Raw genomic sequence first — 23745 nt, 5'->3', positions numbered from 1 at the left:
CGGTTGGAAGTTCAGGCTCACCGGACAGATGCAGTTTGACACCGCGGTGTTCTGAATATGCCTTGACCGGCGATACCAGTCTAAACGCGATCGCTTCGGTGCACCGATCACGCCACTAGCCGCGCACCACTTGTCTCGGCTTGTCGTTTTAACGACGCTCCAGCAACCGACCCATCGACGGCCGGCCGTGAAAAGCCACCCGTCTGGCCGCCAGCGAAGGGACAAAGGTCGAGCAAGGCGACAGGCAGTGCCGTACGCGACGTCCCTCCCTTCGCCAAGCGCTCGCCGCGAAACAGCCCCGTTGCACGGCCACCAGACACCCCTGCTCCCAGCTGCCCCAGGCGACGGAAGAACGCTTTTCCACGACGGCCGCTACAGTTGCGTGCACCGCTTACGAGGCTAGCTGCGTGAATGGCGCCATTCGCCGCATTCTCGGTACGCACGCGAGGGATGCAGCAAACGCGGGGCCTCGCTATAAAGGAGCAAAATCTCGCAGAGTGTAGGGTATGGTTGCGTTTCGATCACGTAAACCCAGAGATCCGAAGCATCGTTTTATCCTGGTTATTCTGTATTTTATCTTATTTTTCTTTGATGGTGCACGGGTTTTTATGAATATGTTCCGGGATCTCCCCTTTCTCTCTCATAGTCTTTTTTTCTGGCGGTGCACCGTTCTCTGGGTCATATCGTGCCAGCAGGAGCATTGCGTCAATGTTCACAGAGCTGTACACTGCGATGGAGTCACGCTGCGACTACCCTTGCACGAGCTCCACTGCGTGCGCGCTTTGAAACCTTTCATCTCCGATGTTTGACTGCTCGTCTGAAGGATGTGAAAGTTAGTACCAAAACTGACGCGCGCTGCGGCGTGTCTGCTAGCAACCTGTGGCCTCAACCATTGGCTGCACTTAACTGGCGGGACCGACCGCCCGGAGACCGCCGCTGAACACGAAGCGGCGGAAGCGGGCGGCTCTCGACGCCGAGCGGGGGAGGAAGGAGGGGAGCTTCTAATCGCGTTCCTGGAACCGCAGTCCTCACAACCGCCACGCCCTCGCAAGAGCTGTGGGCTCTCCCTTCCCGACTTGCTTTACGCGGCGAGGGGCTCCCTTGTAGAGCCGCAGACGGGAGCCATTGCGGCCGCAGCAGCAACGGCAGACGGATGGCCCGCTCGTCGCCCCTTCCCGCCGCCAAGGCGCTCTTCGCTCGCCTTCTACTGCTTGCCACCCTGGCGGCCGTCGTCAGCTCACAGCACCAGTACTACCACGGGCAACCCTCAACCCGGGGCTCCTGCTACGACCATTACAACCGCGCCCAGCGCTGCATCCCCGAATTCGTCAACGCGGCGTTCAACGTGCGCGTCGAGGCTACCAACACGTGTGGCCTGCGCGGTCCTACCAAGTACTGCCCGCAGACGGACGTGCAGGGCGCCACCAAGACCTGCGAGGTCTGCGACGCCTCCAAGCCGCACTTGGCGCACCCGGCCGACTACCTGACCGACTTCAACAACAACGACAACACGACGTGGTGGCAGAGCGAGACCATGCTTGAGGGCATCCAGTACCCGAACCAGGTCAACCTTACTCTCCACCTTGGTCAGTCCCCATTTCTCCTTTGAGTGCGCCCTTTCGCTACGGGTTGCTTACGACCGAAAACATGAATTGCAATATGCGTTTCGCGTTCAACGACACGTAACGGTATGCAGTGCTCAGAGAGCCGTGTATATTTCGCCTAAAAAAAGTGACTAGTTAATCAGCATCAGATGACGCCAATTAAATAACCTACGTCAATTAAGCCGTTGACAGTGATGTCGACCATTTGGTGCAACTTAAAGGTTAATCGTGTACAAAATTAGAACATATGAATTTGTGAACTACAGCGTTAATTTACGCGCGCAGCTAGCTAATGTGTGCGCTGGAAACATAACAGCACGCCGTGAAGGCAGTGCGATTTCTACAGTCCAGCTGTGGCCTGCGGCGCAGTGACTTCAAATGCGTGCTTGTGGTTTGCATTACGAGCATGAATGTGGTTGCTGCTCCTTGTTGGTAACACAGTCACCAAAGTGCTGCAACCGTATTCATGCTTTTGCTCGCTTAAATATATATGTAAACAGCAAATAAAAGCAGTGGTAAGTGACATTTCTAAAAACGCGAGACTTGAGCATACACGCGTACTTCCGTAGGCCATGGCGTAATCGCCATGGCCTACGTACATATTCGTCTACATTTGTCAAGACTAACGGCAACTCCTCTTTCGCGGCGTGCACTTTCTTGTCGCCTTTTAATCTTCCGCTGTAGTGTTTCCTTTGCCCTGCATTTTCACGCATTTGTGCGTGCACGTTTGATATAGAAATCCTTATAACCTGTGCGCATACGGCAGGCTTCCCTGACTCAATTAGTGATAATAGTTCATAATTGCCGCCTTGTACTTGTGCCGCAGTCGACTCGCGTGGGCTTAAACCGGCATGGACGACACATGTGAAGCGCAGGTCGACCCATGCAAACAGGTGATCCGCAGTGTATTTTGTATACGTTCCCAAGCGTTACCAAATATTACCGGCAGGTTTTATCGCGCAGACATCGAGATACGGTGACCCACTCATGACTGATAAGGTCAATTGGCTCGGATAAGAGAACGTTGCGTGATGCCTTGGCAATATTCGTGTTGCAGCGCTGTCGAATTGTCCAACGACGCCGTTGTATGGCTATCGCACGGCGAGTACCATGAAAGCATAAATGAAAATGGCTGCGTGGAAGAGTAACATTTGTTAAGAGAAAGATCGTACACCATTTTTTTCCTCGTATGTCGCTCTCTGTCGTATTTGGACTTGTCTTAAGGACGGTTAATTGCAACGTCTTGCTGTCATCATCAGTGGTGGTGCGCTATAAGTTCTGAGAGACAATATCTGCTGGCGGAAACGAGAGCATGTGCACAATTGCGTGTCTGACGCGTCGTGCATGCGTGAACGTAGCTCGACCTTAGTTTTTATTTTTCTTGTTTTGTTGTTAAATAACACTCGGGTATATATCGTAAAGCATGAATAAAACGGCAGAAAATATATAAAAGGGCACGTCCTCTTAAACTTGAAGAAGGGCTGTAATGTTAGGCGACAGGCGTGTTTTGTAACGATCCATTTCAATCGCCATTCTTTCAAGCCCAATTAGATATAGGTGCACGTTAAAGAACCCCAGGTGATCGAAATTTCCGGAGTCCTACACTACGGCGTGCCTCATAATCAGAAAGTGGTTTTGGCACGTAAAACCCCATAATCTAATCTAATCTTTCAAGCCCAAACCACACGTGCCCACGCATGCGCAGACGGTGCGGCATGGCTCGTACGCGTCGAAACGCGGCGTGATCTCGGGGAACAGCTCCTCCCTGTATCGCGCGCTTGGGTTGCCTCGCGTCGGTGCGCCTGGCTACGCAGCTAGGGCGCGGAAGATTCAACTCTCAGTGAAGCAGATTTATATCATGCAAGAAAGTGCTTCTTCTTTCCTTTCTGTGCTGATCTAATAGCTATGAAAATATAATAATTACGTTTATAGATATTGAAGCACATTGAAAAACTGTCAATAACAAAGTAGGAAGCGGCGTCTGCCAAGGCGTCTGTGAGTAAACCCACGGTAGGGTCTAGTTACCCTAGGGCGCTATTCTCGACACGCATGTAGTGTGTACTAGAATGGGGGAGTGGGTCCAACGGAGGCCACTGCAAGCGGCGAGAGTGAAGCAAAAAACATTGAAATTTGCGGCGGCGCTGCAATTGCCTTCTTCTTAAAGCCTTCTCTTCTGACGTTTCGGCCAATCCGGTGCCTCGGCGGCCCCGCAGAACCGCGCCTACCGACGGTGGTTACGGCGGCGACGAGCTGCCGTCTGCTCGACGCGCCGTCGTCTGCTCGACACACCGTCGTGCTTGTGTTTCTTTCACCAATTTCTTGTTCCTAGTATGTGCGAAAAAAAGAATGAATTAAGGTTCCTCGCTTGCGTTAAACGATACCGTCTGCACCATGTTTACGCGCGCAGACGGCCCTCGCATATGTCTATAGTTTGTCTTCTAACATGGCGACTTGGCAGAGTGTTCGAAGAATGAGAGGATGAGCACGCCTCGATGAAAGAACTACGGTTGTGTAGTGGGTTGGAAAACTGTATACGGTAGATTGAAAGGTCAGGCCAAACTCGCTCCTCGGAGTCCCTAAAGATGAAGAAAGGCGACGCGTGCAGGAGCTCAATCTTCAACCCACCCATCGGTCCTTTGGAAGCTACTGACTCCATTTGTGAGCTGCACTTTGATGCAAAGTGCATACTGAGGTATTATGTGCATATCATTGAAAGCCAAGAAGTATCTACACAGCGTGGAAAGCCTTCGCTTCGGTCTCATGCGGTACCCACAATCTTTTGCCGTATTTTCCGGTGTATCTCTACGAACAGCCCAAACTCGAGCAGCCTACACGAAAGAGAACGGCCTAATATGCAACAAATGAAGGCCGGTCATCAAAGGGAACGCTCCCGCTCTCAGTTGAACCGGCATTATTGGCACTGGAGGCATGTGACAATGGAAACCTGCGTGACCTCGAAGACATATACCTGTGTGACACGGGCACATTTGGAAGGCCTTCCAGTTAACGGCCTTTGAAACGCCACAACTCTACCGACTCAAAGGAGTTGTCACGCTGCTACACGGCACTTTTGAAAGGCCGTTTAGTGGTTCAGGCGTTTCTCGCAAAATTGTGTGGCGCTGCGGATCTTCATTTTCGTTTTCATGTCACGAAAAGTTAAACAACAAACATTAAAACCATTTAAAAGCACTATAATTTCTTTTATGTTTGTTTATACATTTAAAAAAATTGTTTAAACATTGCCATACATATATGTTTAGTTTTTAAGTTGTTGAGTAGCGAAACTGCGGCAACGTTTGCGCCGCTCGATGCGGCTGCCGTTTTGGTGTGTGTTCGCACATGTCAAGTGGCAAAAACACTTTATTGAATAATGAATAACACTCATACATAGTATTTTTAGAGCATTTGGTTTGATTTGTTCTTTCTAACCGTGAGTACTAGCACACTGTAAACTGTGAACGAGAGGGCATGTTCGCGCTGTTTCCGCTTCCGTTGCTCAAAGGCCATCGAGATTTCAAAAGCGGGGCCCATGGAGGAAGGAAACTCAGGAGAGGCCCTACCCCCTCCGCGCGCTAGGAGAAAAGTGTGGAGGAAATGACGTAGTAGGTTCTCCTTTGGTTTGCTGTTTTTTTTTATTTCTTTGCTGTAGTGGCCCCGCCTTTCGGGCCACAATGGCGGCTTTATTGTTTTGTGCGCTCACACGTGTAGCTCCGTAGGTTTCGTACCGTGGCAAAGGCGCCGTGCGGGCGGGTTTGCGTTGGTCTCCGTGTTTTGTTGCGCTGCGTTATCTGGACCGTGCTCTACCGGATGTTGCTGTGGCCATGTGGGACAGGAGGAACTAAAGTTCGTGAAATGAACGTGCATGCAACGCTGTACGCTATGTACCGCGCCACCGCGATGGCTACGGACGACGAAATATTCGCGGGAAATGTTGCCCTCTTTCGCGGAATCATGCTAACGTGCTAACGATTGCTTAGTATTGCTGCGGAGCGCACGAGTCCGAGCAGCACGGTTGCGCGCAGCGCGGCGTGGTTTCGCGAGAAATGTAAACAAGAGAGGAGAGCTGGCCCGATAATCGGAGCAACGCCAACTTCCGGCTTCACTTTAGCTTCACAAAGAGTTACGTCAGGGCCTCTCCTTAGTTTCCTTCCTCCGTGGCGGGGCCACTGCAGCAAAGAAAAAAAAAAGACAGCAAAACAAAGGAGAACCTACTACGTCATTTCCTCCGCACTTTTCTCCTAGCGCGCGAAGGGGGTAGGGCCTCTCCTCAGTTTTCTTCACGGAGGAAGGAAACTAAGGAGAGTCCCTGACGTCATTCTTTGTGAAGCGAAAGTGAAGCCGGAAGTTGGCGTTGCTCCTGCCGTTGCTCCGCCTATCGGGCCAGCTCTCCTCTCTTGTTTACATTTCTCGCGAAACCACGCCGCGCTGCGCGCAACCGTGCTGCTCGGACTCGTGCGCTCCGCAGCAATACTAAGCAATCCTTAGCACGTTCGCATGATTCCGCGAAAGAGGGCCATTGCCGTGGCGTGGTACATGGCGTACAGCGTTGCATGCGCGTTCATTTCACGAACCTTAGTTCCTCCTGTCTCACCTGGCCACAGCAACATCCGGTAGAGCATGGTCCAGATAACGCAGCGCAACCAAACACGGAGACCAACGCAAACATGCCCGTACGGCGCGTTTGCCACGGTACGAAACCTACGGAGCAGCACGTGTGAGCGCACAGAACCATAACAAAGCCGCCATTGTGGCCCGAAAGGCGTGGCTGCTACAGCAAAGAAATAAAAAACCAGCAAAAAAGAGGAGAACCTACTGCGTCGTTTCCTCCACACTTTTCTCCTAGCGCGTGGAGGGGGTAGGGCCTCTCCTCAGTTTCCCTCCTCCATGGTTTGCTTCCTCCATGACCGAGGCGCTATTCTCGACACGCATGGTGGCTGCACGGCCGCCATTATCCGCCATGTTTACTCTCTGATTGGCTGTCGAGAGCTCACGTGCCTTGAAATTTGTGCAGGGAAACGGAAGTTTTGCAAAATGCAATTTTGCGTTTTCATCAAGATGAAATGTGGCGTGGGGCTGCAAATTTTATCGACTAATACTTTTTTTTGGCCTTTGCAGTTATATTGCGACGTTAGCGCTTCAGAGAGTAAGTGACCGGTAGCGTACAGAAGCCAGTGCAATGCATCTGTGATTTCGCTAATATGTGGTGGTGATCCAAGATATGCTCCGTGTCAGCTTGCTGATTGGCTGAAGGAATATGCCGTGCGGAGCGTCACAGGAAGGGCCGTTTCGTAAACGTCAATTCGACGTTGCGTGGGGTTGCGCTGGGCCGCCATTGCAGAGATTTTCCGCCATAGAAGGATCAACATTTGGGCGAGTTGGTGCTGGTTGAACATCTTGAAGGGGCCACGAGGGAGACTATTGAGGCCTACTATATCAGGAAAAACGGGTCCCGTTGTGTAAGCATGCCATCGTTAAATTTGTATGACAGGGAATTTCAATTTTTAAGCCGCCTCATAATGTAGCTTTAGATTACAGGGTTTTGCGTTTTTTGCCTGCGCGCTGATAATGAGGCCATCGATGGGAAAGAATGGGTGCTAAAAATCCCTGGTTCCGGACAGGCCGCCATTGGAATCTGAACCTGGCAACGTTTAACGCTAGAACGTTATCTAGTGAGGCGAGTCTAGCAGTGCTATTGAAGGAATTAGAGGGCAGTAAATAGGATATAATAGGGGTCTCAGTGAAGTTACGAGGGCGAAAGGAGCATATGCAGTGCTGAAAAGCGGGCACGTCCTGTGCTACCGGGGCTTACCGGAGAGGCGAGAACTAGGAGTCGGATTCCTGATTATTAAGAATATAGCTGGTAACATACAGGAATTCTATAGCATTAACGAGAGGGTGGCATGTCTTGTTGTGAAACTTAATAAGACGTACAAATTGAAGGTCGTACAGGTCTACGCCCCTACATCCAGTCATGATGACCAGGAAGTCGAAAGCTTCTATGAAGACATGGAATCGGCGATGGGTAAAGTCAAAACAAGATACACTATACTGATGGGTGACTTCAATGCCAGGGTAGGCAAGAAGCAGGCTGGAGACAAGACAGTGGGGGAGTATGGCATTGCCTCTAGGAATAGCAGGGGAGAGTTATTAGTAGAATTTGCAGAACAAAATAATATGCGGATAATGAATACCTTCTTCTACAAGCGGGATAGCCGAAAGTGGACGTGGAGGAGCCCGAATGGTGAAACTAGAAATGAAATAGACCTTATACTCAGTGCTAACCCTGGCATCATACAGGATGTGGACGTGCTCGGCAAGGTGCGCTGCAGTGAACACAGGATGGTAAGAACTCGAATTAGCCTAGACTTGAGGAGCGAACGGAAGAAACTGGTACATAAGAAGCCGATCAATGAGTTAGCGGTAAGCGGGAAAATAGAGGAATTCCGGATCAAGCTACAGAACAGGTATTCGGCCTTAACTCATGAAGAGGACCTTAGTGTTGAAGATATGAACGACAATCTTATGGGCATCATTAAGGAATGTGCAATAGAAGTCGGTGGTAATTCCGTTAGACAGGATGCCAGTAAGCTATCGCAGGAGACGAGAGATCTGATCAAGAAACGTCATTGTATGAAAGCCTCTAACCCTACAGCTACAATATACAATAGAACTGGCAGAACTTTCGAAGTTAATCAACAAGCGTTACACAGCTGACATAAGGAAGTGTAATATGGATAGAATTGAACATGCTCTCAGGAACGGAGGAAGCCTAAAAGCAGTGAAGAAGAAACTCGGAATAGGCAAGAATCATATGTATGCGTTGAGAGGAAGCTTTAGCTCGGGCCCAACTCTGACGCGGCCTATTCAAATACATGTAAAATGCAAAAACGTTTTTCTGAGATAACCCCTGGACCGATCTTAATGAAAATTGTTGAACTTGGGAGAGAATGTTATATTCTAGTGACTGTTGGAAGTGAAATTTCGATTTAGGGCTTGAGTTTTGTTAAAAAGATTTCTAAATATGCGACAGTTTGAAAAAAATAGAAGCACGAAGTTTATAAATTCATAGCTCTGCACCCAGAACAGATATCGCAGTTCTGTAAACGGCATCCCTTAGATCATTCAAAGCGGACAAATTTGGTATGTCATTTTACATCTTAAGTTAATTTCTTATGTTGTTTACAAGGGTTCTGCAAAAGCTGTATTTACGAGTTATTAAATTTTTTCATATTCATATGTTACATATCAATTTTGTCCGCTTTAGATGTACTATTTGATGCAATTCACAGAATTGTGTCATCATTTTTCGTTGTTGAGTTACTGAGTTGTAAACTTCATAGTTTCGTTTTTCTGAAAGTTTTCGATTTTTGCCAATTTTTAATAAAAAATTTACGACCTAACTGGAAAATTCAAAACCAACAGTCACTAGATTTTAAGTGGCGCATGTTCTTCTAAATGCAACAAACTTCGTCAAATTTGGTGGAGTGGTTGCGGAGAAAAACGAATTCCCCTTTTACATGTATTTAGATAGGAGCACCCGAGCTAAAGCTTCCTCTTAAGAGACAAAGCCCGTAATATCACTACTAATATGGATGAGATAGTTCAACTGGCTGAGCTGTTCTATAGAGATTTATGTAGTACCAGTTGCACCAACGACGATAATCGAAGAGATAATAGTCTAGAGGAATTTGAACTCCCACAAGTAACGCCGGAAGAAGTAAAGAAAGCCTTGGGACCTATGCAAAGGGGGAAGGCAGCTGGGGAGGATCAGCTAACAGCAGATTTGTTGAAGGATGGTGGGCAGATTGTTCTAGAAAAACTGGCCACCCTGTATGCGCAATGCCTCATGACTTTGAGCTTAGCAGAATCTTGGAAGAACGCTAACATAATCCTAATTCATAAGAAAGGGGACGCCAAGGACTTGAAAAATTATATACCTATCAACTTACTGTCAGTTGCCTACAAACTATTTACTAAGGTAATCGCAAATAGAATCAGGAACACCTTAGACTTCTGTCAAGCAAAGGACCAGGCAGGATTCCTTAAAGGCTACTCAATAATAGACCATATTCACACTATCAATCAGGTGATAGAGAAATGTACGGAATATAACCAACCCTTATATATAGCTCTCATTGATTACGAGAAAGCGTTTGATTCAGTCGAAACCTCAGCAGTCATGGAGGCATCACGGAATCAGGGTGTAGACGAGGCGTATGTACAAATACTGAAAGATATCTATAGCGGCTCCACAGCCGCTGTAGTCCTCCATAAAGAAAGCAACAAAATCCGAATAAAGAAAGGCGTCAGGCAGGGAGATACGATCTCTCCAATGCTATTCACAGCGCATTTACAGGAGGTATTCAGAGACCTCGATTGGGAAGAATTGCGGATAAGAGTTAATGAAGAATACCTTAGTAACTCGCTAGCTTCGTTATTAAGGGCGTCAACAGACGCGCCTAATGTGTGTAGACCGTTACGTGTGGACATACGTTCAAGAGTATCGTGTATTAAAACACGTTGTGGGGCTAGTTGGTGCATAGCTTTCAAAAAATGAAGCGCCAACGGTAACGGCATAAAAGAAGGAACAAAACACAGGACAAGGCGCTACTTGCAAACACAAGACAAGGCTCTAGTTGCAAGTAGCGCCTTGTGATGTGTTTTTTTTCTTATTTGTATGCCGTTACCGTTGGCGCTTCATTTTTTGAAAGATTGTCGTGCTCGGACGAAAGGAAATGTGACGCGTGTCGGAACATGCCTCAGGGGAACATCTGTGCCAATACTTTGTGTGACAAATATCCAAGTTTGTGAGCTACAAGCCACTTTATCTGCAGGTAATATCGCCGCGATGAAGGATAGAGTTAATATCTTGTAAGGTTAAAGACGGAAGCTTTGATTTTTCTTAGTTCGGCAGCCACGGCACGTTATACGATTCGCTACTTGAAGGAACATGTTTTCTTTTAAATTCTGTGGTGCCAGAACGTGCCAAAACGACGATTACGAGACGTGCAAATTTTGACCACCTGGGCGTGCGCCCATTGCACATAGAAGTTTTTGCACCCCGAAATGCGGCGGCCAGGATTCGATCCCTCGGAGCGCAAGGCCCCGAAGGACGTGCTGACGCACATGCTTGCGTCATAGATCATCATACAGCCGATACAGCCGCAAGCTTTCGCTACACGGAGGCCATGAGAGAAATGATATTTTGGTTGGTTCGGCGTCATAATTTCGGGTCGACTACACACGTGTAATAAATCTTAAAGGGTGCATCTGAGGTGGTTCTTTGGTTTTTACACAAGCACGTGCAAATTTACTCATGAACGTGTATGTTTTCTGTGTACGCGCTTGGTTGGCTTTCGAATCAAGTCAGAGCGTCCATTTCCCCTGAGTGCGATTAGTGCGCGTAAACTCAAGTGTAGCTGCAGCCCTGCTATATACGGTCCTATAACCGCCTAGCCTCCAAGGGTTTTCGAATAGTGAAAATCCGCAATCGAATAGTATAATATTGGAGAAAAACTACCACCCGATATCGAATTAAATATCGTATGTCATTTATAGATACAGCGAAATATACACTTCGTGCGGAGCTTCCTTGGTAAAAGAGGCTTATTCACGATTGTTGACGTGGCTAATTTACGGACATGATTAAATGCATCTAATGCCGTTCGCGAATGCACATCCGGTCAATCGAGGAGTTTGCAAATGAAGGACAACGGCTTTCAGCTACGTAGTGTGACATGAGAACTACAATATTGAAAAAGAAAAAAAGGAACAGCACGCCGCCAAATGCACGTCTACAGAGTCCAAGGAGGGAAGTGTTATACTGCAGCACTGCACATATTGTTTTAAAGGGATGGAACCAAATGGCTAGATGATGAATTGTTTTTCCTAAATCGAGACGCGTATAAACTGACCAAAACTGAGGCATTCATTATCAGCAAATTCTTGAGCAGAAGTGTTACCTGCCCACGAACTGGCGCCGCAGCTCAGCAATCGCAGTTTTCCCTCACCTGAGTCATTCTTGCGTCATTCCCTTTGAGACTGGACTAAGTGGTGTTTACACGTTTGAACAGCAATAAATAACGAAAAACAAATATTTCGTTCAGCTTGAATAGGGACTTCTCGAAAGAGCGCAGACGCTGCCTCGCGTGCTGCGCTGGCCGATCCACGCGTGTCGCGGCGCCTATCGCTCGGCATAGCGGCTGCGGACGCCATAGGCCTTTACTGCGGCAGAGGGCGAAACAGTGGCCGTGATCTTGACTCAAGGAGGACGGGACCAGGGGCTATGTGACGCTTTGCGTGCCTTTGAATGGCTATGACGGGATGAAGTGCGATGCGCAGGCGTGATGTCGGTCTAATAAAGCAGCGAGCGATAAAATTTCTAAAACAGGCATAGTCTTGCTCTTTTGCTGCGGTGCTCGAAGGTTCAGAGGTGACTTGGTAACGCTAGTGTGGTAAGAGTAGTCATAATTAATGAACCTTGCTGCACGATTCTGTATGGATTCCAGTGCTGTTGCGAGGTTAGATTGGTGTGGGTCCCACACTGAGCATCCGTATTCCAGTTTGGGTCGAACGAGTGTTAAATATGCGAGTGGTTTTACTGAGGGGGAACAAGATGTAGCATTAAAACCACCGCATATCACGCACTTTGTTCTTCTTTTTTTGTCAAGATGTATGGGTTCCAAGCCGCATAAAATGATGCGCTTGGAACATTAAAGGGGCACGAAAGGCAAATAATAAGTCTACTTAGACTGTTTAAATACCATTCCAGAAACCTCGCAACGCTTGTTTCAGGCCAAGAAAGGACTTAGTTTACGAGAAAAATCCATCTTACAGGTCCGAATACCTTTTTCGAAATTCAAATCTTTTGCCACCCAACCGGGTAGTGGTGACGTTGCATACGCCACCCTTTGCTGCCGTCGGTGAGTAAAACGGTGCCCGACAGACGGCGGCACCGAGCCAAGACAGAGCTGCGGATCCGCCTCTGCAGCTGTTTTTTGGTCAAGTGGCGTAGACCGTTCGGGCATCCCGCGACATCACATGGAAGTTGAATCCTCTGCCACTTGTAGTTTGTGCGAATTTCGCGAGCCAGCAAAACCAGCGCGGCGCTACGCGATCAGGAAAGTACTGAAACGCGAACGCGTGGGCGGCGCAGAGTCGAGCGAAAACGAAACATTTCGACCGACCGCGTCGTTGTCAAGGGTAATTTCAATTAGTACCTTCTTTTCTAAATATGAAATAGAACTGGATCAGTAGCATTTTATTTCGTCTTCTAATACAATACAATGATGTTTTTTCGCAACAAGTGGTTGAGTACTAGCGGCAGAATTTAACTGAGGAATGCTTTCGTCATCGGGCAAGTGCTTGAATGTCCCAGGGGAGTCTCTAACCATCTCCTACATTTACCTCAGTTTCTCGATTACTAAGGCCTTGTTCACGATTTTATTGATGCCTTAGAGATTCCCAAGCACTAATCTATCAGTTTAGCTTGACTTAATATTTGCCTTTAGTCTCCCGTTAAGTTCGGAATTATAAGTCTTATGACAAGGGCACGAGGTTTTCAATGCTACAATTTTTCCTACATGGAGTCTCTCCTCCATTATACGGGAGTGCGCAATATACGGAACTGGCAGCTATAATTAATCGAACCGCCGCGGTGGCTTAGCGCTGCTAAGCACGAGGTCGTCATCAAATCCGGGCCGCAATTCGGGCTAAATGCAGAAACGCCCACACACTTGGGGGGCACGTTAGTGACTCCTAGATGGTCGAAACGAATCCGGAGTCCACCAATATGGCGTGCCTCATAATGAAATCGTGATTTTAGCTCGTATAATATACCCAGATCGATGGCATACCAGTGCGAGTTATAGGGTAGTTGTAGTGATATGTGACTGGCAGTTTGGACGAGCTTTTCTGCTGGTGCTTGCTATTCGTGGCTATTGAAATGACATTCGCAGTGGTGTCCGCTGCCAAGCACGACGTCGCGGGTTCAATTTCGATGGGCTATAAATGCAAGAACTGCTGGCGTATGAGCTGGTGCATTTCACTGCGGCGTTTATCGTCCGCACGTTGTTGGTTTGGGGCCTTGTTAAACACCACGATTGTTCCGTTGCAGCAACGCTTGTTCTGAGTAACAAGATATGTATGTTTTGGAGGTCTCAACAACCTCGTGGCGAAAGCCAGACAAATCAATGTTACCAACATGGTCATTTTTACATCCTAGTGCAATTTTATGTCGCTACGTTTATCAGGAATTTGCTGAATTAGACGATTTGTTATTTTACCGAAAGACGTGAAATTTATTTAAATGGCAATCTGACATACGACAGTGACTAGAAAACACGCGCCAACTCTGCGTTTTAGGGAAACCAAACTTGTTGGTTGGTGAGGCGCTCATTGCTTGCTACGAAAATCTCTGCTGCGAGGCGATGTTGCGCACAGTTTCAAGGTTAACACCGGCGTACATACGAACGCTGTAATGGCGAGATTCGTTTCAGAGCGTTAGAAAAGTTGTTCGAGGCAGGTGAGAATGGGCACCTTTCGAGCGCGCCCGTAGCTCATGGCCGTCGCCTGCGAGGCGCCGCTTCGGAGATGGACAACGTCACGTGACGCGCGAGGTTTGGGTGAGACAGTCTGGCTGCGGAAAGTCGTTCGGGGAGTGAGGTCGCGCTGTTCGTGCATAGCCGGCTCCGATAACGGAGCCTACACAAACACAACTGACGCTAGACGAGGATCGGGGTGAAACAGAGGGGTGCGAGGGGAAAGGTTGAACGCCGTGGCACACTAAGCTGCTCGGAGAAAAGAATACAACAAGCAAACGCGAAAGCACGCAAAAAGTAGACAAAGCGGGCGACGGATGGGCCGAGAAAAAAGCGCGCGCGGCGCCCATGTTTGCCCAGGGCACGTCCATCACTGCGAGTTTTTTTTCGCGAGAGGGGAGCGGCGGGCAATAGGTTCTGGCTGCTTCATCGCGAGCCGTCACTTTTGTCATTGGATACCGCTCACATCGGCAAGAGATGGTTCTTGGCATACGCATGCATAAACGAGTGTCGTTTATAAAGTTTGTTTACGGTTAGAACGGGCATGTTGTAATTGAACAAGTCAGCCAGTGCTCAGAGCATAACATTTTGCTAGAAACTTTGCACTCATTCCTGCAGCAGTGTAAGTACGGGCTCAAAATGTGCCATAAAACGCATTGCTGCCAGAACAGTTTCCTGCGGTGCATTTCTTCCGCGGTCATCCGGAGGCACGTTATGTGGAACAGCAGCACATATCGCTGCAAATTTTGAGCACGCATTTCCTTTAATTTGTACAGGGCACAGAGTCTTAGCCATTCGGCGTGCGCTGGGTCCAGCAGAACGCCCCCAAGTGGCAGCCACATGCGCGTCCACCCTCGACAAGCGTCGTGTTCGTCGCCCTCGCGACATTGCTGCGTATACAGTGCCCGATTTTGGCGTTTGCATTTCGGCTCGTGAGCAGTGTAGTACCCAAGTATAGAAATTTCGTGGCATGAAAGCTGGGACTGTCGTGGGCGATAAACGTAAACATTGTATGTGGCGTACGATGAAAATAAACACAGCTACCAACAGCTAACACACCGCCATTAGTCGTATAGCATTTATTTAACCGCTCCGATAAAGCTTCTCTTCGATTCCAGCATGTATGCTGAATTTGCATATTTGTCTTTTGTTTGTTATCTAAACCTGCCTGACAACGTAAACAAAAAAGAGCATTTGCACCACCTCGCCGCAATGCCACGAGACAACGAATAAGTCGGGTCAGCGTGCAATTCGGGTTGGCGGCGCCTGCTGTTGGATCTTCCTTGGACGAAGGTTCATCCCTAGCGCTGCCACCAGTTGTTGGATCTGGAGGAGAATCCCAATTGCTGACCCCAGATATAGGACCTTGCCGTTGGGTGCGGGAGTTGGCCGAAGTTGAGGAGGACTTTGAGATGAAAACTGGAGGTTTATTTACATTATTCCCAGTTGAAAAAGACAACAGGAATTCTTGTCGCAACTACAGAAATTTCTATCGCGACTACAGAAATTTCTGTTGTACGACAGAAGTTCCTGATGTTTCTGTAGTTGCGACAGACATTTCTGACGTTACGACAGAAATTCGGATGTCGCAACAGAAACATTTTGTCGCGAAGACCAAGAGTTCTGAAGTCGCAACAGAAACGTTCTGTCGCGTCAACAAGAGTTCTGAAGTCGTTACAACAGCTTTCTATCGTGACAGCGATTCTGACGTTACGACAGAAATTCTGTCGTCGCAATAGAAAGATTCTGTCGCGACGACGAAGAGTTCTGAAGTCGCAACAGAAATTTTCGGTCACGACAACAAGAGTTCTGTAGTCACAACAGCTTTCTATCGTGACAGCGATTCTGACGTTACGACAGAAATTCTGTCGTCGCAACCGAAAGATTCTGTTGCGGCGACAAAGAGTTCTGAAGTCGCAACAGAAACGTTCTGTTGTGACAAGAATTCTGTAGTCACAACAGCTTTCTATCGTGACAGCGACTTTGACGTTACGACAGCAATTCCGACGTCGCAACAGAAACACTCGGTCGCGACGGTCAGGAGTTCCGTAGTCGCAACAGAAACGTTCTGTCGCGACCACAAGCGTGTATGAAGTCGCAACAACAACTTTTTATCGCAACAGCGATTCTGACGTCGCAACAGGAACTCTCTGTCGGGACTACACAAAAATGTGCTACTTTCTGTCGCAGCGACATAACTTCTGAACAGAAGCGCTTTCCGGCGCGACGCTTTAAAATTGTATGTCAGTTTCGCATAGGTGGTTGTACACTGTACTTTTCTCTTGCACTGTATTCAATCGTGCTTCTCTGAAGCCGGCAATGCTGATAGCACCGACACCTGTATTAAAGTCGATGTGGCCAATTGTTATAATTGTGCCTTACGACGAGTCACTAGAAACGCCATACCGGACTCATCAAAATCATACCATCTGCGGGAATGGCTGCGTATGCGTTTTACTTTATTTGGTAAGATGTGACACACAGGCCTGTAGACTTACATGTGCCGTTACACTGACACATTAGTTAATTTCCCAGAAATATTGCATAAGCTTTTGCGAAGCGAAAAGGAAGTATTGGGTTGTTCCTTAAAGTTGCGTCAAAAGCTGTCTCGCTCTGGTCTCATTATTCTGGTACAGCGCTGCCGTGAGAAGCCAGTATGCTGTCAGAAAGAACACTCATCCACGAATGTTCATGTAGCTATTTTGCATTGAACACACGAATCATATGCGTGCTCGAAAGTGTAAAGAACGAGCGACAACTGTCGAAATTAGCAGTCACAACCCTAACAGTCACCGTTGTCTATTTCTGAATTTCTTATTTAATATGGATATCGCACATCAAAATTGATGTTCTAGCACACCACGATGTACCTGTCGATGGCAACAACACTTTTTCTCTTCTAGAGATGCGGCAGTTGACGCGGTGGAGTGATGGCGGAACTTAGCTCTTAAAATGCAAATGTAAACATCAGCGCATCGTACTATTGACACGGCCAAAATGTACGTTCGAAGGACATGTTTGGAGTAGTGCAGTGGTAAGATGCCGAGTTCGGAATCGTGAGGTCGCAAGTTCGAATCTTCGGCGGGAAGGTTTTTAATTTTTTTTACTTTTTCTTTTACTTTATTTTTCTTTTTTTTTCTAACAAATTTACATAGCCTTAAGGAGGTTTCTCTCAATTTTTAATTAAATATTGATCAAGAACTACAGAACTCTCTACTACAGGACGTCACACTACAGACAACAGAACTACAGAAACAACGTCCCAAAATACGACAGACTGAAATTTCCTGTTGTGTTTTTCAACTGGGTTTACAGTGAGAGTGCAAAGAAATTAACAGTCACAAAGTCATTACGGGCCGGCAGCAACTCGGACGCTGCGGACCGTGGCAAGAAGCTCGAAAGAGATGAATAAAGGAATGCTCCTTTGCTGCTCCCGGTGTCTGGCTTTCAAGCCTTTCGGTGTCTCGAAGTCACGTCACGTTCGGCCAATCGGCGAGCCCGCTCAGGTGACGCCATTTTCGGCCAATCGGCGAGCCCGCTCAGGTCGTCATTTTCGGCCAATGGTAGGCGCCCGTGCGATTGTGTCACACCCGGCCGCTCCTTGGGCCCCAATTGTCCGAGGGCTTACTTCTCTCTGCTGTATTGCCTTCCCAGCTTGCAAGCGCCGTCACAATAGGCGGATGGGGCGAATTCTGCCAGGGCTTCGCGGTGCATTACAACCGTCTTGCCTTGGGACCCACGTTACCTGGAACCGTGCCAGGCTTCCGCTACACTTTCGGGAAGAGTCAAGCAGTGAATAGCTCCACCTGAGGCGCACGAGGTTGGGGACGCCAACTCGTTTGCACGTGCCGCGCTTGGGGAACGGGGTAGATGTGCTTCTGCGCTCCTTAATTAGCTGTGGCACGATTCGATGTGGTCTGGTGAACTCGAAGGAGGCTCAGGAAAATGTCCCATATCTAACACTGCTTATAATGCCTGATACAAGCCGTTTGGCGTTATAACGTCGACTATATTTACACGCCGCTTAAACTAGGATTCGGTGTCGATGAGATGACGCTCTACTTGTCTCTTCTTTGTTTATCGTGAGGATCCCGAATGACGCTCGCATCGACAGTGATCGCCGGCCATGACGTCATAGAGTAACATAGTAAACGTAAAGAGTGGACACTCCCATAGGCGCCTGCGGACGACTTTAGCTCTCAGCGCACCTAGCGGAATCGGCGAAACCCACCAGGCTCCAAGATGGTCGCGCACGCCGCCGAATCTCGGAGGCCCTAATTTCACTTTCGTTTTTTTTTTTAACTTATACTGTTGCTTAAATCGAGTGATTTCATGCAGGCGCTTGTGCCGCTGTTTATATGTTGTGACGACGAGCGCGCAAAGGTGTTTCACTCATGTTAGTTTCATTTAAATTCATATTTGCTGTTTCAAGCTGTAACTTAGCGCAACAATCATGCCAACTGTTGAGGAAGTAGAACTTTATCGCTTATGATATTGTACGTTTAGTAACTCACGACAAAAGGCGTATCGTAAATAAATGTGCAGTGTTCCTTAAATATAAATCAACTTGCTGCACAGTCAAGAACACGAAAATAGCAGACAGCAATTTATTGCAGCAAGATTGTAAGAGGCAGATGCATGAAAACGGGAAGAAACAGCGAAATGCAAGTAATACGGGTGTCACACGGCGCACTTTTAAACGCGATCAAGCCCCATCATTTGAATTTCTCGGTCGCGATTGGTTCTTTTGTGCAAGCTGCGCGATGGAGCCAACAGCAGTCGACAATTTCAATCCGGACCGGACTTGATCGCGATCGCAGGTGGTCGCGTGACACCGGTATAATGGAGAATAGTCGGAAATTAATGGCGTGATGGCAATAACTTTGCACAAGCAAAACACATAGAAGACGTGCTGCAACTATCCAGATAATGAAAAAAAATACACATACACGACAGCAATTAATTTGCTCAAAATGGGATTGTTTTAGAAGGAAAAAATAAATATGACGTCTTGTACTTTTGCGAAGGAGGGTGAATTAGGGCAGCAGAGTTATGTGAATGGTAGTGTGCCAAAATAAAATGGCTGCAAAAATAATTGAGCACGCACCAACATCCTCATCTCGAATGTGTAAGCCAGTGTGTCCGTCATTAAACAGCTGCAATTAAGCACTTTTTCTTGGGGGTCTTCACCTGCTGTCTTCGAAGGCTTGCAATCGTCTTCTGATACTTGCAATTTTGCCCTTGAGTATGCACGATCTCCTTTGGATGCACAGTGTATATTGAGGAAATGGTGGTGATTCCTGCAATACGTAGAATAACAGACAGAAGGCAAGCATAATGGAGGCTTCAAAGCTATTGTATGCAGACGCTACGTTCCTTCGTATAAGCAACAATGGCGCCTGCAAAGCTTTATAATGGAGATGCTGCGTTCCTTGATATAATGCGTATTTTCTTTTTTGTTAAGGAAGCACTGTTATAAATGCTACGAAACAAGAAACTTTCTACCGTAACGATTCCATACACAATGAAAACATGAAAACGCGTATCTTCAGTCCAATGCAGAACAGCTAACAACGCTCGAGCGCACGTAGCCTGCTACAGAGGTTGAGAGAGAGCGTATTATTGCAATACTGCAAATATTGCACGTGTACCGCTTTAGAAATAGCTACATTTCTTTTGCAAAAGTAGAGCACCATACTTTTTCAGCAGTCGCTGTGCGTAACATAAAGCTCTGTGCCCCGAACGGCATGCGTTCATAGGCCGCATTTCATAACGAACCATTTTATTTTATTTTCTAACTTGGTCACTGTATCGAACGTGCCTCGCAGCTCGGACGCTGCCGCATCGCTGTTATCGCTAGCATCACCGCTCACTGCTGCGCATAAAAACAAGGAATACGAAATGAAAGTCAGCGTAGCAAATGAGCAGCAGCTGTTGATGGCTGCAAGGCCGCCTTCACTCGTTCATGTGGCTAACAGTGACATAGCGAAACGCGAATGTTAACAATGCGCAAAAGAACTTGCTGTGGCCTTACTATGAAACGGCGATGAAACAGACGCTCGCAGAAGAACCCAACAGCGATGCTCAGGCGCATTTTACAGAAAGAGCCTGACCAGGCTTCCCATATGTTGGGTCGTGCCCGGTGGTCGTGCCGCCTGTGAAGCGGCTAGCCGCATTTTTCTTGACGTGCTCTGCCACCTGGCGGAATCCGCGAAGCTTCATAGCTCGGCCGCGGCTCGAGTGTCCGCTCTGATCAAGTTACTCTACGGTGACGTCGCCGAGACTAGAGCGCAGCCACAACGAGCACGTGTCTTGCATCCACGAACCGGGAGCGTACGCTTGCAAACACGCTCGTGCTGCTCCGGCTATGTCGCAGTATTGGGATGACGGTGAGCTCGTGTCTGTTCTTCCTAATGAAACATGAATCACGACACACACTCTTAAAACGGTTGCATCCTTTGGGGTGTATATTTGTCCCACAACAATAATCGTCATCTGCCTTGCTTGCGTTTCCTTTCTTGAAACTCGGCGCTCGCTACTTTCCTGTCGAGAATGCTGCGCCACACTGATAACGCGCATGCCGTTCGTGACTGGGAAGTACCGGGCTCGCAGCGTTAAAGAAAGGAAACGCGGGCAAGACAGATGACGATTATTGTTGTGGGACAAGATACGCCCCAAAGGGTGTAAATTTTTCTAAGAGTGCAATACCTGTGTAAATGTGGTTGGAAGCATGCCGAAAGCACACAGATTTGTTAATATGAGACCGCATACTATTAAACTTTTTTTTCTTAAGTCCCAAGTTGTTGCAACACAGTATAGGTGCTATATACGAACTGCTAACTCAGTATCCAAATAAGCCTCTTGCAAGCTTAGAACAACAAAAGGCAAAGAAAACGTAAGCGGTAGCGAAATGCTAGGCAGCTCAGCATGCAGAAATCTCGGAATGCGTCGAGCTCTGCCTATATCAGCGAAGAAGCCTTTCGTAATGAGACCGCGCGCGCAAGGTCACTTGCTGGGCGCTTGACCTGCGATGCGTTTCTACAGTCACTGCGTCCACATGTTAAAATTCTTGATAGGGACAGCGTGCTTCGTTAGATGGACGTTTGCATAGTCAAGGTGGTGCCCTTTGATTACTTCCCCAATTGTTTGTCCTAGCTGTCTCAGACGTGAACTTTCGAAATCAATTTGTTCTGTCAAATCTTTTTTTTTTTTACCTAAATTTGCTTAGCTTCATGAGCCATAGCAGTTTTCATCGACATTATCGTTCTACTTCTGTAGATGGCTCACGAGCGATCGGGATATTGTAAGATGAAAGAAAAAAAAACAGCGAAAGACGACAAACGTAGTTGACAACGCTACTATAGTAGTACAAGTGTCGATAGATTTGCGTCCAAGTCCACAACTGAAGTATGTCGCACCCGAACGTTTCTTATTTTTGACGCTACCTCAAGTATTTAGAGCTCAAGCTTAGACGAACTTTAGAAACCACTGCGCACGATAAAAAGATTGCGAAAAAAAGGAAAGTAGTGCATTTCTTGCAAAAGCCGCAAAGGAGGTACTGCCGTCAGCACGCTTAACACGAACGCTCCGTGGCCTGCTTGGACTGACGCCGCGAAGTGGTGTTATCTCTGGCTTGCGATAGCTGGAGCGCAGCTCGACTGCTCGTCTTTCGCCGCGCTCGCTTGTCTCCGCCACGCTCGTGGGTCGGACGCGCGTCCAGAAAACGCGGTTCGCTTGTATTGGCAAAGCGATACGGCGGGCTCGCGCGCCTTTCGGGTTTGGCCTCAAAGCTGGCGCTTTAAGGAAATGATCAATAGGAAAAGGAGAGCAAATGCAGGGTTGTGGCGTTTGTAAAGGTAGGACAACAAATGAATCTGGAAATCCGGTGGCACAGTTGTTCATGTTCTTCATTTCTTATATTCTCTGATAGCGCTCATCGGAGTGCTCTCGCAGGTTAGTGTCTGGCTTCCTGTTTAGTCCACGATGCACTGATGATCCACGGTCGGAGCGTAAGAGCTGCGCGTGTCCTGAGCAAGGAAGACCCGTGGATGCGATTCAAAATAAACTTTTAATGTCTAATTATTGGCGAAAAGCGCTAAGTGGCATCTTGCCGGATAAGAAACTGGCTTTTTAGGTAACTAGAAAGACCATGACCATAGATGCAATGTATCGAAAGGTAGCATCTTATAGATTATAAGCGCAGATAAAGTAACTCGACGCCCCCGTCGCATCGTGGTGACTTACACAGCGGGTTCCCGATCTTATTCAGTGTCATGCTTGACACTTTGCAATGCGCGTTTCCTATGTGGTTTTTTTCGCTAGTTTTCAAAAAGGCAAACGGCAGTTACTATATTAAGTGGATGTATGTTCCTATGGAAAAAGATTCGGCCGGGACACTCAAGACTGCTTACGAGTGGGAATGCGAAAACATGTCATTTAGGAAAGACATGGAGGTTTGGTTGCGGTTTGCGAATTGAGTTTATTAAATGCGCTGAATTTCTTGGTGAACTTTTGCCACTTTGACAGTATCTATCTATCTATCTAGCCGCCTACGTCTTGGTGCTCTCGTGGTCGTTCCGTTAACTTGGTAGGCGCGCGCTGCTTCGCATAACATCGATTCCTACAGGGCGTGTGATGTGCCTGCTTTTTCAGGCGGCCAGTCTTATTCGAATTTTAAGCACTACGCACACACAGAGACACGCGTGTATGACATCACCCGGAACGTTGTACGACGAACGGTTGCGTCACAATATTGATGGGAATGGCACCTGCGAGAGCATTCCGGTGGGCGCTATCAGAGAATATAAGAAATGATTTGTTGTCCTACCTTTACAAACGCCACAAACCTGCATTTGCTCTCCTTTTCCTATTGATCATTTCCTTAAAGCGCCAGCTTTGAGGTCAAACCCGAAAGGCGCGCGAGCCCGCCGTATCGCTTTGCCGATACAAGCGAACCGCGTTTTCTGGACGCGCGTCCGACCCACGAGCGTGGCGGAGACAAGCGAGGCCGGCGAAAGACGAGCTGCGCTCCAGCTATCGCAAGCCAGAGAACTTCGCGGCGTCAGGCCAAGCAGGCCGCGGAGCGTTCGTGTTAGCGTGCTGACGGCTGTACACATAGCGTGTCGCCTGTACTTGATGAAAACTTATCAATTGAAACATTATTTTGTGCCTCCGCAAGGTGTTTGAAATTATTTAGATATACGGAAAATCATATATTTAAACATATTTTTCGTGATTGCTTTTACAACAGCGGTACATATTTTCAGAATGCTCGGTATACTAAATTACAAGTAATTATATATATTGGAATAATTAACACTATAGCTGAAACAGTGGAGCGATCGATACCAATTCGATACTTCAAACCTGCCGTCCGGAGAGTTCATAAGCGCTTCCAGTCTGGCAGTAGCAGCTAATTACTGCGAAGTAATGAATTCCGGGGAATTTCACTGAGAAATACCGAAACTTGTATGCGAAGGGCGCTGCCGTCACGAGTCGCTTGGCGGTTCTGCCTCGGGCGAGCAAGCATCGCGGCTGGACAGAGGTTCTCGCGAAACGCTTTTGAGAACGATTCGATAGGCATTTCTACCTTGAAAACCAGG

General features: G+C 47.7%; 1 protein-coding gene across 3 annotated transcripts in view; it reads left to right on the top strand.

Moving 5' to 3' along the window:
• LanB2 (laminin subunit gamma-1) overlaps positions 1-23745 on the top strand; it is a 335820-nt gene that overhangs the window by 98607 nt on the left and 213468 nt on the right. The window contains exon 1 of one of the 3 annotated variants that reach the window (XM_050168405.3): positions 1104-1586. The exons of the other annotated variants lie outside the window; for them this stretch is intronic. Within the exon in view, the coding sequence (XP_050024362.1) occupies positions 1154-1586 (433 nt within the window). The 5' untranslated portion in view covers positions 1104-1153. Of the gene's footprint in view, positions 1-1103; positions 1587-23745 lie in introns of those variants that run through there. 3 annotated transcript variants of the gene reach the window in all.

The sequence above is a fragment of the Dermacentor andersoni genome, chromosome 1, assembly GCF_023375885.2.
Source record: "Dermacentor andersoni chromosome 1, qqDerAnde1_hic_scaffold, whole genome shotgun sequence".
Classification (NCBI taxonomy): Eukaryota; Metazoa; Arthropoda; class Arachnida; order Ixodida; family Ixodidae; genus Dermacentor; species Dermacentor andersoni.
Note: the sequence above shows the minus strand (reverse complement) of the source record. Positions and strands in the feature narration are given on the sequence as shown.